The 20,447-nt window shown below is 30.0% G+C and overlaps 2 protein-coding genes across 2 annotated transcripts; one reads left to right on the top strand and one right to left on the bottom strand.

Annotated features, from left to right (window-relative positions):
- The first annotated feature begins 451 nt into the window (after positions 1 to 451).
- LOC111917338 (DNA repair protein RAD5A) lies at positions 452 to 5,906 on the top strand. Its single transcript, XM_023913029.3, has 19 exons — positions 452 to 1,261; positions 1,347 to 1,480; positions 1,560 to 1,695; positions 1,782 to 1,982; positions 2,074 to 2,225; positions 2,302 to 2,386; positions 2,477 to 2,725; positions 2,815 to 2,961; positions 3,048 to 3,203; positions 3,304 to 3,371; positions 3,459 to 3,581; positions 3,808 to 3,907; positions 4,060 to 4,172; positions 4,274 to 4,564; positions 4,660 to 4,860; positions 4,938 to 5,031; positions 5,123 to 5,194; positions 5,278 to 5,376; positions 5,633 to 5,906. Exons 1-19 carry the CDS (start codon positions 695 to 697, stop codon positions 5,753 to 5,755), a joined length of 3,111 nt encoding a protein of 1,036 aa, XP_023768797.2. The 5' UTR covers positions 452 to 694; the 3' UTR covers positions 5,756 to 5,906.
- A 3,687-nt stretch (positions 5,907 to 9,593) lies between these two features.
- Positions 9,594 to 20,058, bottom strand: LOC111917340 (GABA transporter 1). Its single transcript, XM_023913030.3, has 7 exons — positions 19,792 to 20,058; positions 18,148 to 18,378; positions 13,013 to 13,110; positions 10,798 to 10,984; positions 10,581 to 10,711; positions 10,282 to 10,518; positions 9,594 to 10,194 (listed from the first exon to the last, which is right to left on the bottom strand). Exons 1-7 carry the CDS (start codon positions 19,937 to 19,939, stop codon positions 9,814 to 9,816), a joined length of 1,413 nt encoding a protein of 470 aa, XP_023768798.1. The 5' UTR covers positions 19,940 to 20,058; the 3' UTR covers positions 9,594 to 9,813.
- Between the last annotated feature and the right edge of the window lie 389 nt (positions 20,059 to 20,447).

Here is a 20,447-nt window from a genome sequence, read left to right as displayed (position 1 = left end):
TCTTTTTTAAACCACTAAACTTTTAATTGTATCCAATTGATCAATAAATTTTTTCTTTTAGTTTCATTACAACATTATCTATGTGGACATGACTGATGACGTGAAGTCCATTTAGGTTGCGAACGGAATGGTATAATGAAACCAAAAAAAGAAGTTTGTTGGTCAATTGGTTATAAAAGTAAAAATTTTACGATTTAAAAAACACATAAAATATTATTGGTAGTAATTTTTATTACATTTTTCCTTTGTAATAAGTCATGCAGATCAACTTCATTTTATATATTCCATAGAATTTAAATAGCAATATATCTTATCTCTCCAACGAATAAATATATTAACGAGTAACTAATAACAGCTACATCCACTTAATACAATTTCTGAAATTCACATTTCGAAAGAAAAAATAATAATAAGAGGAGGAAAAAAAGGAATGCGCCAATTTATAATGGCGGGAAACATATCTAATATGCGAGCGAAGATAAAAGTCCTCTTCCTTTGTCATCAGATCCACCTAGATTTATGAAGCCCTAAAACCCTCTTCTTCCTACCAATTTTGTTCCCATTTTAACACAAGTCACAAGCCACACGAGAAGAAGCACATAAATTTATGATCAATTGGCGCGTATTTACTCAATTTATTTCAGTTAGGGTTAGGGTTTAGGAAAATTTCCACACTTACAATCAAGATATTGTAATGGCGAACAAAATCACCGATGAACTAATCACAACGGTTCAATCCATCGTAGGCCAAGATTATTCCAAGATGGATGTACTCAGAGCTCTTCACATGGCGAACAACGATGCCACTGCCGCAATTAACATAATCTTTGACACCCCAAGTTTCAAAAGATCGGAACCCCCAAAGCCAAAGACCCCAATGGTCTCGAGTCGTAATGCAACTGTGAAGACACAAACTCCGGTCACCAATTCCAAAACGAATAGTGTAATAAGTCGTTCTGTAGATGACGAACCTTGTACAAGCAGGTCAGTGGCGCCGGAGCGTGAAGTTGTCAAGGGAAACGAAATCGTGAATAATCTAACTGGAAGTAGCAAGTGGTGGTTTGTGGGTTGTTGTGAAGTGGCGGGGTTGTCTACATGTAAAGGAAGTAAGATAAAACCCGGTGATCAATTGAATTTTACATTTCCACCTGAGAAATCGCTGAGTGGACCCTCTCCGGCCAAGTTTGGTAGCGGCGGCCGTGGCAGGCAGCCCTCTGCCTGTTCAGAGATTGTGAGGTTTTCTACATCAGCTTCCGGAGAGGTGATGTACGCTGTATACATATCTTTATTTATAATTATAACTAAATTGTCCCTGAAAAGCTGATAGCCATCTTCATCTTGAACAGATTGGTCGGATCCCAAATGAATGGTCTCGATGTCTTTTGCCTCTTGTTAGAGATAAGAAGATTCAAATTCAAGGTTTTTGTAAATCTGCTCCAAATAATCTAGGTCTTATGGATACCATTAATCTGTCTATCAGGTATGTTTGTGACTTTGTGGTGTTATTACCTAAAATCACCCACTTTTTCTGATTTAGATGTTAATATTTGTTCAAACAGTGTTTACATCAACAGTTCCATATTGCACAAAAGCCATCAGACATCTGTCAAGGTACCCACCAGTTCAGTTGATGAAACCTCCATCCAACCTCTTCCAACTTTATTCCGGTTACTTGGATTAGTTCCTTTCAAAAAGGTATTACATTTTCATAATTTACCAAAATACCCCTATGTTGGTTGGAATTTGGAAATGCTAATTCTTTTGTCCTTGATTGTAATTAGGCAGAATTTACACCTACAGACTTATACACAAGGAAGCGAAGATTAGACATAAAGGATTCTTCTGGTGTTCCTCCTCCATTACTCAATGCTCCCAAACTCAAAAACTCATCTTCAAATGGAAGTACAGTTGAAACCGAAGAGACAATTTCAGATAATGATCTTGACAATATTGTTGGTGTTGCAAATGGCTCTGAGTTAGAGGTATTAAACTATCAACATTATTTCATCTTAATAACTTTTATGTCTTAACAAAGAATCTGAAAATTTTCATGTTATGTTTTTATTGTTTTAGGAAATGGAACCTCCTAATACTCTATTGTGTGAGCTTCGCCCCTATCAAAAACAAGCACTTCATTTCATGGTTAATTTAGAAAAAGGACCATGTGTTGATGATGCAGCTACTACTCTTCATCCATGTTGGGATGCATATCATCTTGCAGACAAGTATGTTTTATTTTTCTTGTTTCAGTAGATTCTTTTTTTTTTTGTGTTTTACATTGATGTTTTTTCTTGTATACAGGAGGAAATTCATAGTGTATGTGAATTCGTTTTCTGGAGAAGCTACTGTAGAATTTCCAAGTACCCTTCAAATGGCAAGAGGAGGAGTATGTGACTATGTTCTTGCTTATAATTACATTTTTGCCATGTTGTATTATATACACAACTGATTTGAATTTTGACATGATAATATAAAGATTTTGGCAGATTCAATGGGGCTTGGAAAGACTATAATGACAATATCACTCCTTCTTGCTCATACTGAAAAAGGTGGATCGTTAGATAAAGATTCCAGCAGTGAAATCAATGGCTCAGATCAATCATCATCATCTCCAAAAAAAGCAGCTAAATTTTCTGGTTTTGATAAGCTTAGAAAGCAGAAACAATCACTCATTGGTGGTGGGAATCTTATCATATGTCCCATGACTCTTATAGGTCAATGGAAGGTAAAAAAAAATTCTTGAACTCTTCACATTTCAAAGTTTTTGTAAAATAAGTTTTTTAAAAATTTAATGTTTGTGAACATTGGTAATAGGCAGAGATTGAAAGCCATTCAGAACCAGGGACTTTGTCAATTTATGTTCACTATGGGCAAAGTCGTCCAAAAGATGCCAAAATATTAGCTCAGAGTGATGTTGTGTTAACCACATATGGAGTTGTAGCTTCAGAATTTTCATCTGAGGTAACTTCAAATAGTTTCTGTTTTTACTAAAATGAGAAACTATAAACTTTGTTTTTGTTTTATATTTTATATTTTTATATTTTTAGAATGCTGAAGAACGTGGTGGACTTTATTCTGTGAGGTGGTTTAGGGTGGTGCTTGATGAAGCACACACCATAAAATCTTCAAAAAGTCAAATTTCCATGGCGGCAGCTACCCTTGTTGCTGATCGGAGATGGTGTTTGACCGGTACCCCTATCCAAGTATGACTCTGGTCAAGATCTTTTTTTTTTTTATTTTTTTTATTTTTTTTATAAAAATTTATTATAGATTATGATTTTATACTCTTGTGAATTGTTATAGAACAATTTGGAGGACATTTTCAGCCTTCTTCGGTTCTTAAGGATTGAACCATGGGGGAGCTGGTCTTGGTATGTTTTTTTATTTAAAAAAAAATGAAAATAAGTTTCTTTTGGTTTATATAATTTCTTTATATTTATGTATTATTATATAAATAGGTGGAACAAGCTAATTCAGAAACCTTTTGAGGATGGTGATGAAAGGGGCTTAAGTTTGGTCCAAAACATTTTAAGACCAATAATGTTAAGAAGAACAAAGTTAAGCACAGACAAAGAAGGAAGGTTAGAAATTATAAACTCCTAAGTCCTCTTATATTGAGTAAATTACAAAAATGGTCCTTGAGTATCGTTGTTTATTGCAATTTCAGTCCCAAAAAGTTTTCTCTTGCAGTTTTAGTCCTTATTTTAGTTTTTTTGTAACTATGCTGGTTGTAATTTTATCATATTTCTTAATGATATTGCCTTTATTCCAAGTAAAATGACTATATTACCCTTGTTATTGTCACAGGCCTATATTAGTTCTCCCACCTGCTGACATGCAGGTAATATATTGCCAACAAACAGAATCCGAAAAAGATTTCTACGATGCTCTTTTTAAGAGATCCAAGGTACCCCATTTTATAAACTTGTAGTCTTTTTATCTTTTCTGCTACCTTATAATCTGTATATATATATATATATATATATATATATATATATATATATATATATATATATATATATATATATATATATATATATTCTTTTTTACAAATCTTAGGTGAAATTCGATCAATTTGTTGAACAAGGACGTGTTCTTCACAATTATGCTTCCATTTTGGAGCTACTTTTACGCCTTCGCCAATGCTGTGATCACCCGTTTCTCGTAATGAGGTCAGAAAAATACAAACATGACATCATCATCTTGTGAATAAAGTTTTAGGTCATAATTTGTAATTTGTAATGAGAATTTATGGTTTTGAATTTTGACACAGTCGAGGTGACACTCAAGAGTTTTCAGATTTAGATAAGTTAGCAAAACGGTTTCTTAAAGGTGGTGGTAATACTAATAATAAAGACACCATGGAAGAAGGTAAAGAAATGCCTTCAAAAGCTTACATACAAGAAGTTGTTGAGGAATTAAGAAAAGGGGAACAAGGGGAATGTCCGATTTGTCTTGAAGCTTTTGAAGATGCAGTTTTAACACCATGTGCTCATAGATTATGTCGCGAGTGTCTCTTATCAAGTTGGAGAACGCCTGCTTCAGGTCTCTGCCCTGTTTGCAGGTATAATAAATAACTTTACATTTTTTTTTTTATGTTGTTGGGTAGGGGTAAAATGGTCTTTTTTTTAACTAAGGGTGACTATCTTTGTTTGGCAGAAAGTCAGTGAGTAAACAGGAACTTATCACTGCACCAACTGACAGTCGATTTCGAGTTGATGTTGACAAAAATTGGGTGGAATCATCAAAAGTGTCTGCACTTTTGAAAGATCTAGAAAGTTTTCGGTCAACAGGGTCAAAAAGCATTGTTTTTAGTCAGTGGACTGCTTTTTTAGACCTTCTTCAGATCCCTCTTTCTAGGTAATCATCTCATGACATGATATAATATGACATGACATGACATATAACGTGAGTGTGGTTGTGAAAAATGTGTCCAGGAATAATATTTCATTTGTTCGATTGGATGGGACTTTAAATCAGCAACAGCGTGAAAAAGTCATAAAGCAGTTTTCAGAAGAAAGTCATATTCTGGTGTGTTAACTATCACACCTTTAATTTATAAGCGTATTTTAATGGTTTTGTGAGTTTTATTTTTAATATATGTTGGTATATGATGATACAGGTATTGTTAATGTCACTGAAGGCTGGAGGAGTTGGAATTAATCTAACAGCAGCATCTAATGCATTTGTCATGGTATGTACAAAGATAATAAGAAATTGCTTTTTAATTTCTTTAAAAAAAAAAAATTCTGGTTTGCTATTTTTTTGTATGTTTAGGATCCTTGGTGGAATCCTGCTGTTGAAGAACAAGCTGTGATGCGCATACACAGAATTGGACAAACAAAAAGCGTTTCAATCAAACGTTTTATTGTGAAGGTAAACCTTATTTTATATTTTTATTAATTTTCCTGCTATTTTTCAAGTTTCAACAATCAACACATGAAAGCTTAGTGTTAAATACATAGGGTAAGTAGGATGCTATAATTGGGTAGATTTTTTTTTTTTTTTTTTTTTTTTTTTTTTTTTTTTTTTTTTTAAAGTATTAGTGTTGTACACAAATAAATGAAAATACATAGGGTAAGTAGGATGTAAGATTAAAGGTGGGTTAAATAATAAATATGTATTTATTTAGGGTACGGTTGAGGAAAGAATGGAGGCAGTACAAGCGCGAAAACAACGGTTAATTTCTGGTGCCTTGACAGACCAAGAGGTTCGAAGTGCACGTATTGAGGAGCTTAAGATGCTTTTCACTTGATTTTAATTTTGTATTTTTAAATTGCTAATTTTGCTTCATATTTAAATATTATACGTTTTTGGTTTTAGTTTGTTTAGGGTTTATAATACAAATATGTATAGTTGAATTATGTAATTGTTGTCAATTTTGAAGTTGAGGATTGCTTTTCTGATGTTTGGGACAATTTTGTTGTGACTAATTTTAGTTTGTTATAAAAATAAGGAAGTATTAATTGTTGTAATATATCGATCTTCAAAAAAGAGTCATCAAAATGGATTAATATCATTAAAGACAAGTTTCATTTGGCTTTTAAGAATCAATTCGGCCAATTACATTATCACTCGGTTTTTTTTCCAAATGTTACCAACTTTTCTTTATGTAGTTGTCTTTCTTCCTCGACGAAATAAATAAAGTGGTTTGGGAATTGGGATTGTAGGGTTGATAAAGCTCTGGATCTTGATGAGCTTACTTTTGGGTTCTTCAAAAGGTACCGAGATTTTGTCCAAGATGACATTAATTTGGTGTTGGGTTTTCAAAATTTTAGCATGATCCTAAAAGGTGTTGACCCTTCTTTCGTTGTCTTAATCCCCAAGATATGCGACTCCAAGTTTATCAAGACCTATCAGTCTTTTATAAGGGTTTGAAAACCAGACCAAAACCAGCCGTCTTACCGGTTTGATGGTTTAATTGGTCCAACCGGTTAGGCTAATCTCAAAAACCGAATGATGTCATAATAAAAAAAAAGGAAACAATGCTATCAAATAATTGATCTTTCATCGCCTTGCATGAAGCCAAGTTAGCTAATGCTTTTTAGGGGGTCAAGGTGGGGAATTAGGATTTGTAGGTTTCAAATATCTTTTAGGCAGATGATGCTATGTTGCTATGTGACTAGAATGGGGAGAATGATAGGTGTATTGTTCAAGTTTTAAGGTGCTTTTTGGCGTTGGGGCTCAAAACCAACTCACATAAAAGTAAGTTGATTGATTTTGGAGTGAACTTTTCTTAAGCTGAAGAATTGCAGGTTTTGTTGGGTGTTCAGCATGTGGCATTCAAGTGAATGGGATGATTTTTTGATTATGGTGATTATGTGTGATAAAAACGTTAAAAGAAAGTAATGGTCATATTGGACAAAGTCACAAAACTCGTTTGGGAATACTCATAATGGTCCTTGGATTAACATTGTACATGCTATTGTGCAACTTCAAAGTAAATGTCCTGCTCTTAATGACTTTTATAAGATTAAGGTGTTGAATGAGCAATAAGTTTTGGTTTGATACTTGGCTTGTGACTACTCCGTTCAATCAACAATTTTCTATTGTTTGTTTTAAACATTCAACAACATTGTTTGGTGTTTGATCCACTCAATTTTGAATTGTGGTCAACTTATTAGCGAAGAAGGTTGAGAGGGAGAGGTGAAGATGAGCAATAGAGTGGATTGGTTAAAGCATTTTTGAATTTTGTTGCTTCGGGTAAAAAAGGATCGTATGGATTGGACTTTGGATGCAACCGGGGAGTTCTCAATTTCTTTGGTACATGTTTTTTGTATAATTGTAAGTTGGTTACCAATGAGGTGTCAACTAGATGGAATAATTTTGTCTCTATCAAGTTGAATATCTTGCTTTAGCATGTGGCTTTCAAATCACATTTCTACAAGGTTGTTAATAAATGTATAAATTTGAACTCTATCCTTTGTCATCTTTGTGATAATTTTATTGAGATTGTGAGTCATCTTTACTATTATTATTATTATTATTATTATTATTATTATTATTATTTTAAATTTCTAGGTCCATGCCATGAATATGGAGATTTGGAAGTTTATCGGTGAATGGTGGAATGTGGACAACCTAAATTCTAACATGGCCGTTGAATGAATTAAGTGGGCGAATAAATCGAATTTGATGCGATGCAAAATTTTCAGACGTGTGGTTGTTACTACTGTTTGGGCGGTATGAAAATTTTGTAACAACTTGTCCTTTGAATGGTTTAGCCTAGAACTTGATGACATTGTTTTGTATTTTTTTATTCTGAATTTGTAATAGATATAAATACTGTAAGATGAACTAATTTGGTTGAACTGACAACCGCTATTTAGCTATTACTTTTTTTTTTGTAAATGACAAATTTAAAGATATTTCAATTGAGAGTTATGTTGGAAGCTCCGTTTTCATTGGATGAAGTCAAGAATGTGATTTGGAGTTGTGGCAATGATAAAGCCCTAGACCAGATGATTTCACCTTCAAGTTTTTTGAAGGAGTTTTGGGATGTTCTTAAAGAGGATATTTTCAAGTTTTTGAAAGAGTTTGAAGCCACGGGACGATTAAGTAATGGTTGCAATTCCTTTTTTATTTCTTTAATTCCTAACGAGCCCGATCTTTTATTTTCAAATGATTATAGGCCGACTAATCTTATTCGATGCATGCATAAAATTCTTTCTAAACTTCTTGCGTTAAGGCTTAAGAAGGTTTTGGGAAAGATTATTAACTTGAAGCAATCGAATTATGTGGAGGATAGAAGTGTATACTTTATGGTCCACTTATTATTAATGAGATTTTTTTTCTTGGGCAAAGAAGATTAAGAAACAAGTTCTTATCTTCAAAGTAGATTACGATAAGACATTTGACTCCATTAATTGGAATTTTTTGGACTCGATTCTTGATCAAATGAACTTTGGGGTGAAATGGAGAAATTGGATGAAATGGTGTATTTCTTCCGGAAAGCTTCCATTTTGATAAATGGTTCGCCTATGAAAGAGTTTGTTATTAGGAGAGGTGTGAGGCAAGGAGATCCTTTATTTCCTTTTCTTTTTATTATAACCATGGAGGGTCTTAACATTTCAATGAAAAAATCTTGTGATAGATTCATCCTTAAAGGTATTTCTTTACCTCACAATGGTCCTACTTTATCTCATGGTATGTATGCAGACGATGTTATGTTTGTGGGTGAATGGTCCGAAGTTAATTTTGTCAATTTGAATAGAATTCTTCGATGTTTTTATATGGCTTTGGGTTTGAAAATGAATGTCCATAAAAGTAGAGTTGTTGGTATTGGGTGGATGATCTTGATGTTACTCGATTTGCTAATATTCTTCATTGCGAGCCGACTTCTTTTCCATTTACTTTTTCCTATTGGCGCAAACATGAAACTTGCTAAGAATTGGAGTACAATTGTGGATAGATTCAAAGCAAAGTTATCTTTGTGGAAGGCTAGAAATCTTTCTTTTGGAGGTAGACTCACTCTTATTAAGTCCGTCTTGAGGAGTCTTCTTCTCTTTTATTTTTCGCTTTTCAAGGCTCCTTCAAAGGTGATTGAATTATTAAAGGGATTAAGACGGCGGTTTCTTTGGGGTGGGATCGATAGCAATAGAAAGATACATTGGGTTGCTTGTGAGAAAGTTGCGAAACCAAAAAAGTTAGGTGGTCTTGGGGTTAGTGATCTTCGTTCTATGAATATTGCACTTCTTGCCAAATGGTGGTGGAGGTTAAAAACCGAAAGTAATTCTATTTGGACATCTTGCATCAATGCCTTGCATAACACCTCTTGTATTGATGGGAAACTCTTTGCTAAATATTTATCAAATCTCTTGGGAGTGGGAGCTCAAGGGTTGGGATATATCTCTTGATGGGCTTTTTGGGATATATCTCTTGATGAGTTTTTTTGTAGAAATTAGGGGAACACTTATGAAACTCATTTTTGGAAAGACGAATGGTGTGGAGATTTGGTCTTTAAAGATGATTTGGTAACCTAAGGTTGGTCCAAAAGGTTCTCTATTTTATTATTACCTGAATATTTTAAATATTTGATTAACCACACACTTTAATTAACTAATACCTTGTATTTACTACGAAACAAAAAGATATGATATTTCCAAGCGTTGCATATATTATCGTAGGACTTGTTATGACTTAATAGGTGCATAACTAAACCCAAATTCGACCACTAATTACCAATTACCAATTACCAATTACATAATAGTAGAAATTTTACTAGCGACTTATCTCTATTTTACACCCGAAAGATTTGAACCGGACCCATATTCTTTTCGGGTTATAAAATTCGTTAAAATACTATGAATCAGATCATACATTAGCAAATAGTTTATAAGTCTTGGCATCAAGGCTTATTTGTCTCACCGCAGCAACCGCCGCCGTAACTCCGACCGCCGAGAACACCACTGCTATGGTCGAGTTCAACCAAAAGATAGGGCTGCGCTTCGATGGCTTAAACGTCAGATTAAAGAACACCACCGGTAAAACAAAGTCCAATGGTAAAAACCCAAATGCTCCGATCATCGCATTAATATCTCCAAAAAATGGCAACATTGCTGCTATCGTCGTTGCCAAAATCACAGACATCGATCTCGATACCAATCTTGGAATCACATTTCTAGCTGAGAATTCGCCGCTCTTTGGATTCGAAAACGCTCTTTCAAGAACTTCGTTCGTTGGCTGCAAGTAAACCTGCAAACAAGAAACGAAATTACACAAAAATTAGGGCAAAACCTTTGGGTTTTCTTTTCTAGCCGGTGGCAGAGTTAGCAGACTTACGACTGCAACAGCAGAGAGCTGGAGGATAGTGAAGATGTTAGTCATCATAATGAACCACCTCGGAACCAAAGGGTTCCCATCTTCATTGAGAAAATTGTTCAAAATTAAACCTCCGGCTTCGTTCCCAAACGCCCAGTAACCGGAAACCGCCACACTGAAAAACGTGACGGTGACCACCGCATAGCATACGCACAACCCCTTGAACATCTTCCCCTTCACCGGCGGTGCCAGCGTCGCCTACAAAACCCGCCAAAAATTAATCCAAACACAAAAATTCGAAAGTGGATAAGTTTAATTACTTGTATTTCTGGAATGATTCCGTTTCCGAAAGTGGTGGCGATGATTGCCATTGCATTAAAGATTCCAAAAATTCGAGTCTCATCGTTGTTGCTCAAGGAGTAGTTCTTATGGGGTCCTTTTGAAGAACTTCCTGAAGAGAAAAACATGTGAAATGTTGTAAGAATTTGTGTTTTTAGCATTGACTTGAAGAGTGGATTGTGGAAGTGGTGGATTTACCGATGTAAATAGAAGCGGCGGTGGCGCAGGCGCTGTAGAGGAGGCATAGGATTAGAGAAAGGAGGTTGATATGGCGAAGGGAATGGAAGGATGGAATTTGTGCCAAAATCAACATTAAAATTCCAAAAATAATCACAAATTCGTAAAGCTTCATTGTTCCATTTGGATTCCATAGTATGTATATTGCCTGCAATTTTGAATTTTGAAGCTATTTGGTTTATTGGTTATTATTTGAAGTTTAAACATAATTTTAATTTTATGGTTTGTATCAAAATAATGATATCACATAAACATTTATTCATTAATAAATAGTGGTTGATAGAAAAAATAAAATAAATAATCTGTATTCATATAAAATTAATTTTTTTTTAGTAATATCTTGTGTGGCAAACTAAGTGAAAATTTAGTTTTTTAACTGAGACTTAGATAGTAAACTAGTTTATGAATAAATCGTGTTTGGTAAAAAAAATAGCTTATAAACTAGATTACAATGTAAAATGATATCAATGTTTTAAAAACCGGTTTGAACTGGCCGGTCGAACCGGTTGGACCGAGAACCGGTGGAGGGAGCGGTTTAATTATCACCGGTTTTATTTTGATTTCTAAACCGATTTGAACCGACCGGTTTTTAGAAAAACCCGGTTGAACCGGTTAAAATAAACCCGTTGAACCGGTTAAACCAAATAGAAACATATGATAAAGAACCATTTACATAATAAACTTTGGTGATTTTTTTTTTCAAATCTATTTAGTTTTCTCTAAATAAAAACATATGGTAAAGGTTATAAAGTTTTTTGATGTGTTTGTGTTCATCTAAAACTATATTTTGTTTCGGTATTATACTTTATTTTCTTTTTGACGTATATGGATTGATGTAAAACATTAAAACTTATGTGTTATTTTAATGTATTCAGATTCATCTACAACTTATTTGTATGTGTATTTTTAAAGTTTGAACTTTTAAACATCAAATTCATGATTTTTATATGTATGTATGTGTAGGAAAATAGGAAAAAACATGAAAAATATTGAAACCGATTGACCCGGCGGTCGAACTGGTTGAACCGGGAACCGATCATCATACCGGTTTAACTAAAAAACCGGTTTTTAAAACATTGAATGATATATATATATATATATATATATATAGACTTACTTTTTTGGAGAACAAAACAAATGAATCACTAAATGAATCAATAATAACATGATTCATCAAAAAAAATCCCGAAAAAACATTTCGATGATTCATTTTTATGATGATTTTGTTGATATTTACTAAAATTGTCATAAAAGTGAATTTCTTTCTTGATTTACCTAAAATGCAAAAATCTAAAAATTCTTTTTTTAAACATTATTTTCGGAACATGAATTAACTAAAAAAAATAAAAAAATAAAAAAAATCTTTTTTTTTTTGAAAAATACGTGAAATATTCTAATAGAATATTACATTGTACATATTCTAAAAAATAATTTTAAAATGCAAAATAAATGGAAAAATCCAAAAATTCTTTTTTTAAATATTATTTTTGGAGCTTGAATTAACTAAAAAAAATAAAAAATAAATTAAAAAAATAAAAAAATACGTCTCACGGTCTCACAAAATTAGGGCGTCTCACATGAACCTAACCATATATATATATATATATATATATATATATATATATATATATATATATATATATATATATATATATATATATATATATATATATATATATATATATATATATATATAAAGGCACATTTGAAATATTATTGAAAAACTCCATAATTTTTTAAAAGTTATCTCAAATTAGATTATCAAAAAACTAGCTTATAAGTTAAAACAAATTATTATTTTCTCAACCAATAAATTATAATAAGCTAGTTTATAAACTAACATATTTTTGCCAAATATGGCTTAACTTTTTCTTCACTGAATATAATTTTAGAAATATTTTATCTATATTTTCTTTATGTGTATTTATTTGTAGAGAAATTAATAATGAATACTAAATTAAAGAGAAGATGACAAACATAAAGTAATCTTTTAACCATATGTCAAGAAATAACCAAAAATTAAAAAAAGATATCAAATTGCCTAAGAAATAACCAAAATTTTTAGCTATTTTTAATAAATAATTAAAAATTAAGCGAAAATTTATCTTCGTCTCTTAGTTAACCGTAGTAGAATAATGTGAAATGGAATAAGTAGGACAGAAAACTAAAAACTGACCTTGAGGCACTGACCTCCCAAAAGGATATTACCAACAACTGCACCATAGCACACCATGAATTGGATTGGGCCCACATAATATTTACCCCATTTTGGGCCTATCAATTAACCAAACCAGATTTTAGTAACTATCAATATTCAATCAAATACCAAACATATATTTTGTAAATTGTCCATAAAATTACATTTATTTATATATTTTTTTTTTTTGCTTTATTTATGTTTTTATAGGAAAATGAATACCCCCTTTTCAATTAAAAATAAAAAATGTTAATATTGTGACATTCAAGTTATTGCAACATTATTATTCTAGTTCTTTAAAAGTGATTAACTTGTTTACACATAAATAATAATAATAATAATAATAATAATAATAATAATAATAATAATAATAATAATCAAACTTCAAACTCTGGTTAAAGTGTTTATGAACATATCAACAAAGGTGAAAATTTGAAATTAATATTGTTCGATAAATAAATCATTAAAAAAATCCATCATACATCTATACGTTCAATGAGAGTGACACATGACAACTTATATAATGTATAATGGGGCCATTGTTGTGTCGGACGTTAATTAATGTAGCGTTGTTGGCGACCATATGTCTATATTTTGTTATTTAATAATTTTGGTACAAGAAAAATGAACAAAAGAAAACATATATTGATTGTGTAAGGAAATAGTTTCTAGTAATTATATTTATAGTTTGGTTGCAAGCTAATTATCATACACATCATGATTTGTCATCAAAAATACAAAGGAGTGAACAAAACCAGACTTTTCAATGGTATTTTGCAACAAACATATGAATATAAGGACAAAAATAACTTAGTTTGGTAATACTTTAATGTTTTTTTTCTCATTTAAACAAATACAACACAATACAACAGTTAATTTGTGATAGACCTAGAAAAATAACTATTTTGATTTTGAGAATGGATGGTAGATTTCTTGAGTATCTTAAAAGAAATTATTCTACTAATATTACCCATTTTATAACATAAGATGATGTTTGTTTTTCAAAAGGAAAAAATGTCTGTGATATGATGACCATATCTGTACAAAAATATAAGATGTGGACTAAACGTCTGAAGTATGTAATAAAATACAACTTTTTTTGTTTTATTTTTTAAGTTTGCAGTCTGTTAAAAAATTAATCGATAGTTTGTCTTTTGATATTTCTAGTTTATCACATTGATATTTAATAATATATATATATATATATATATATATATATATATATATATATATATATATATATATATATACACACACACATACACACAGGAGAGAGAGAGAGAGAGAGAGAGAGAGAGAGAGAGAGAGAGAGAGAGAGAGAGAGAGAGAGAGAGAGAGAGAGAGAGCGCAAGGACCCATCGTGAACATCGAAATCCAAAGGTGATGTCTATGTATTAGTTGGATGCATATACACCATATTATAACAAAAAAAAACTTGATTTTTGCTTTTAAAGTTTTAGGGCTTTTTTTTATCGGAAAAAACATGAATATATCAAAATCTGTAAGCTATTGTTTTCTATGAATAAACATTCATATTGATACAGAAAAAAAATGATATTTTTAACCTCACAACTTTTTCAGTTTCAAAGTATAAATTTGACTTGTGTACAAATTAAAATCTTGGCAATTACAATGTACATATGGTTATATGATATGGTATGTATTAATCTAATTAAATTTATAGGTAAATTTGAGAAAAATTAATTTACTTATGAATCTCATAAAACTCATTTGTGAATAATAAAAACTTTAAAATAATGTATATTGCAAATGAATCTAGTTTGATTATTATGTAAATGCAAATATGTATTCAAATTCATGATTGAATGTAAACAAATTCATTTTTTGATTGTCAATAAATTAATTTGTGAAATGATCAAGGTTTAAAATAAGAAGTTATATTTACATTCAGAATACTAAAAAAACTTGAATTATATATAGTTCAAATTCACAACCTGAATATAACCTGAATATGAATGAAATTATTTAAAAAAAAGAAACTATACAACTATATGGATGCATAATTATAGAAGTTAAAAAATTATAAATTTTATTATATTTAGATTTTTTTCTATAAAAATAATGCTAAAATGAAAAAAATACGGATTGATCCGTTAGATACACATCCAACTAGTAAATATAAATCAATATCTTTGGTAATTTGCTATTTGTATTCTAACGCTCACGATCTGTTTTATTGTTAGTTGTTTAATTATGGTTTTCTGTTTAACCTAACCTATATATATATATATATATATATATATATATATATATATATATATATATATATATATATACACAGAGAGAGAGGGAGAGAGAGAGAGAGGAGAAATGAGTTCTATGGAAACGAATAACTAGGGCTACATATGTTGGAACCAATAATTAAATGACACGTATACATTTTTTCATTCACAAGTAATGTATTGTGGAAGTTATTTATGTAGTTACCCTAAAGTGATGTATTGTCATGTTTTCATTGGTTCAAAGATGTGTTGCCTTAATCATTCATTTTCCACACACCCACACAAATATATATATATATATATATATATATATATATATATATATATATATATATATATATATATATATATATATATATATATATATATATATATATATGGTAATGTCAATATGTAACCATTATTAACAGGGAACCAACAAACTAATCGTGAGCATCGAAATTTAAAACGATCAACGACCAAGAAAAATGCATATATAATTGTACATTGGATGAATATACTCCGAATTATATCATAAAACCACATATTTACCAAAAAAAACCTACATCTTTTTTTTGTTTAAAATTTTTTTAAGCCACATTTTTTATCAGAAAAAAACTAAATATAACTTTGTCACGATTTTTCATCCTATTTCCATAGAGATTAATGTTGATATATAAAAAACAATTTTTTTTCGAAAAAAATGCATTTTCTTTCAATATTTAAGTTTATTTTTATCCTATAAAAAATTAATTATACCAAAAATTTTCAATTTTTTATCCTCGTTAATTAACATCAACATTGATTAAAAAACATCGATCAGTTCTGATTCACAGTGTGAATCTGAATTATAAATATTTCAATTTTAACATTCACAATATAAGTCCGAGTTACTATTATTCACATTGTGAATCTATTCAGAGTCATAATGTGAATCTAGGTAAATTCACATTCAGATTCGTAATGTGAATCTGAGCAGGATTCATAATGTGAATCTATACAAAAATTTTATTTTTTATGTATCTATGTTTAAAGAGTACAATAAAATAAATATGAATTTTGATATATTTATTAAATTTTTTTGATTAAAAATGGGCTTTAACTTTTCAAAAAACAAAAAAATGAAATGAGTTTTTTTTTGAAAAATAAAATTGATTTTTTATATCAATATGGATTTCTATAGAAAAAGTACGTAAAATCATGAAATAAAATATTATATTTGTTTTTTTTTCGATAAAAAAATGGCCTAAAAAGAAATTAAATGAAAAAAGTAAGTATGATTTGTTTTAATTCGGTGTATGTGCATCAATTATAAAAGTCTACAACCTTTTTTATTTTTTTTTGCCGTTGATAGCTTTAAATTTTGACGTTTTAGATTGATTCTTTGATACAATTAATAACAGTTTTCTATTGAACTTATATATATATATATATATATATATATATATATATATATATATATATATATATATATATATATATATATATATATATATATATATATATAGGAATGAGTTTTATGGAAAACAAATAATTAGGGCAACATCTACCGGAACCAATAATCAAATGACACGTGTCAATTTCTTTCTTCACAAGTAATGTATTGTGGAAGTGATGTGTTGTCATGTTTTCATTGGTTTAAATATGTGTTGCCCTAATCATTCATTTTCCATATAACTCTTCCCTATATATATATATATATATATATATATATATATATATATATATATATATATATATATATATATATATATATATATATATATATATATATATATATATATATATATATATATATAACAGTTGTTTTTCTTTAATACCTAACATGGGATGATGGTTTTAAGAAAACATATGCCAAAGTTTTACTTGATATATGTATAAGAAAGAAGTGTCCACACAAAATAACACCTAACGTGATATTCTTTTATTGTAGAAACCCTACTTAAAATTTCCTTTCTTTTTAAAATTTTTAATGATAGTTAAAGTCCATATTAATGGGCTTTGCAGGGTTTAAATGTGCTAATTGGATCGATTGTGATAAACTTGTAAAATATAATAATATTTTTTAAAGTCCATATTAAATTATTAATGGGATTTGCAAGGTTTAAATGTGCTAATTGGATCAATCGTGATAAACTTGTAAAATGCATTATTATTATTATTTTTAATTAGCAAACATCGACCAGATGTGAAAGAGGATGTGTCATTTCTTATGAGAGAATAAAACGGAGTCTTCTAAATCATAAAACCAGTTTGACTCAATAAAAATATATATAGCCTAAATGGATCAACTGAAAATATGTAAATCAAAATTTCCATATAACCAACATCAACTCTATTAATTCTTTTTTAATATTCATTTATAACCAATAAATATTTAATAATTATAGGATAGATTTTCGAATGCTAAAGAATAAAAATAAATATGGTTTAATATTAATTAGTAACTATTTTTTTAATATTCATTAATAACCACAAAAATATTAAATAATTATGGGATAAATTTTAGAAACGTAAGAATAATGATAAGATAAAGAAGAACTGTCTTCAAGGGTCCACCTTCTTTTAATAGGCTCAAAGATTTGACCACTAAAAATGTAGACGAAATGCTTTTTCTTCTTCTTTCCAAATTGGAATACATCACTTAATATAACAAGGAAAAAGGCATTACGGTTCTATTTTTGGTCACTCTTTAGTATAAGTAAATTAATGATATAAATTATTTCAACATGAGAAGAGAATCCGATTAACAACGACATATACTTTTATTATCAATTAATTGATGCATTCAAATAATTATCAAATAATTTCCCTTGTAAATACTCAAAAATCATATTATGAAGTTCTTATTTAGTTATGTTAATTCTAAAATAAATAAAAGAAGGACGTTACCTAATATATCATATGCCATGTCACGAAACCGGAGGTGACGATTACCCAACTCAGCATGGTGTTCAAGGACAAGAGAAATGAGATTATATGAATAAAATGTCACAATTGCTCCGACCACTAAAGATATCACTCCGGCAGTCCATCCAAGTGATGCAAACGCAAACGGAAGACTCAACAATGGTGGTGCTACTATTGATGTTGTCAAATGAAAACCACTGTGCCACCATGACCCTGACATGTATCATATTATTGTTAAATGATTTATGCGTGTAAAAACATATGTATATGCATATATGTTTGATATGTTGATACAGTTCTTGAGATCTTTATAAGAAAACCAAAATAGTGAGGCGACGAGTTTAAGAATTTGGAGAAGTTGATCCAAAATAATGTAAATTGAATTATCGTATAATATGACTTTTATTACAAACAAATATTTCTTTTGTTATTAATAATATGAAGAAATATTGTGTATTGTGGCAATGCAGATAAAAGATATAGTTTTATTTGTTTTTTTTTTCTTTATCAAAAATAATGTTCTATTTTGGTCAAAAAAAATAGGTTGTTTGTAACAAACAATTAGGTAAGGTGTTTCAAAAACTTATCAATCTTTTTAAGTGAGTTGGGGTGTAAATCCAAAGCCAAAACAAGAGAAGATATTATTAGTTCCCTAACATTAAGTTTAACTAAAATCGTGATGGGTTTAGGCAAAATTTATGGACATAGCTTTTAAATTAATTAGGTCTCTAATTTTTAAAGAATTAACGGTTCAACTTATTGTCGGCTTATGATCCATCTCAATGTAAGTCGATTTTTAATTATCATTTGTTTGTCTTTTGTCATGTTAAATATATATTTTGAAAGCTTCTATTTTTCTTTTTAATTATCCTTTTATTCATATAAAATGATCATAAATGTCTTAAAATATTATTATTTTTATTAGATACTTATCATTATAAACATTTTATATAGATATGAAAAATAAATATAAAAAATTATTCATTTTGAAATCATCAAAGATTCATAAATTCACCCATTAGATTATAGTCATTACCCTAATACCTTTTATAATAAAATACTTTTATTATACCTAATATGATCATATGCCATGTCATATGAGTTTGTTAACTAACATGGACTCATACATAGATTCTACTCATAAATTTAAATTTTACTAATGAAAATTATTCTACTTCTTACACGTGACGCATTAAAATCGAATAGATACACAGTGACGTGTATAGTCCTGAATCTTGGAGAAAGTGACTCACTCATCAGGATATTTCATAAATTAAAAAAAAAAAAGATAAAATAAGTTTCTTTGATATGATCAGAGCAAATTCATATTTTTTCCAAAACGAAAAAAGGACTTTGTGGTTTTCTTGAAAAAATATTTTGGTTTTGAAGAGGGTCAGAGATAATATGCTGCTTGGCTAACAACCCCTAAGATTAATTGTAGTATTAGTAATATAAAAGACCGAAAGAGCAAATTAAGTCCCTTTTCTGAGGGTGGTGATCATGAGTTAGAAAGATCATGAATCACGACAAGAGAAGACGATTGTAAACATGAACTTTAAGATATTACTATCAGTTAAAAGATGGATTCAATACCAATAAGGTAATTAGTACTGAATGATGGCGTACCTTTGGATTTAAGAACAAATAGGGCACCAGCATCTAGTTGTTTGCCATGACGGTGGGTGGTAGTGGTGGCGGTGGAAAAGACTTGAGCTTCTTTGATGGTTTGTTCATGCACAGCTCCAATGGAGATTGTCGATCCAATTGAGGCCATGAGAGAGAGAGAGAGAGAGAGAGAGAGAGAGAGAGAGAGAGAGATGCGAAAATGGCGCCCTAAAGGGATGCTTTCTTTAATAGCAAACAAACAAACTAAGTGTCAATCTTCTCTTCTTAGTTTCTTGCCAACCATTCATGGAAGAAAGTTGTCAAACGTGCCTCTCATATCAAGCCTCTCATATCAAATAATTTAGAGGGTGTTTTTGGATTTTAATTTTTTCAAAAAATAAAAAGAAAAGTGTTTGGGTAGTTCAAAAGATTTTTTGGAAATAACTTTTAGAAGAAAATAAGAAGCTTTTAAAAATCACAAAATCATGATTTTTTTTATTGTTTTACCTATAAAAGTTAAATCAAAAGTCTTTTTGTCAATTCAAACAAAATTTAAAGATCTTTTGCAAAAAGTTAAGTCATTTACAAGAAAGACTTTTGATGTTCAAAAGTAATCCCAAACACCCTTGTACTTTTGTTTACGATCACTTTTTACGTTAACGAAATTACATACATAT

The sequence above is a fragment of the Lactuca sativa genome, chromosome 6, assembly GCF_002870075.4.
Source record: "Lactuca sativa cultivar Salinas chromosome 6, Lsat_Salinas_v11, whole genome shotgun sequence".
NCBI lineage: Eukaryota > Viridiplantae > Streptophyta > Magnoliopsida > Asterales > Asteraceae > Lactuca > Lactuca sativa.
This window is presented reverse-complemented; position numbering and strand designations above follow the sequence as displayed.

Bases quoted from the DNA above. Each gene is read 5' to 3' on its own strand.
- LOC111917340 (XM_023913030.3), bottom strand. From the start codon at position 19,939: ATGGCCTCAATTGGATCGACAATCTCCATTGGAGCTGTGCATGAACAA. The intron at 10,985-13,012 runs GTCAGTTTTTAG...TCAAAATTGCAG, and splicing joins TGGGAGGTCAGTGCCTCAAG to GCAATATACATACTATGGAA. The intron at 10,712-10,797 runs GTAAATCCACCA...TTTTCTCTTCAG, and splicing joins CGCCGCTTCTATTTACATCG to GAAGTTCTTCAAAAGGACCC.
- LOC111917338 (XM_023913029.3), top strand. From the start codon at position 695: ATGGCGAACAAAATCACCGATGAACTAATCACAACGGTTCAATCCATC. The intron at 3,372-3,458 runs GTATGTTTTTTT...TTATATAAATAG, and splicing joins CCATGGGGGAGCTGGTCTTG to GTGGAACAAGCTAATTCAGA. The intron at 3,582-3,807 runs GTTAGAAATTAT...TTATTGTCACAG, and splicing joins AGCACAGACAAAGAAGGAAG to GCCTATATTAGTTCTCCCAC.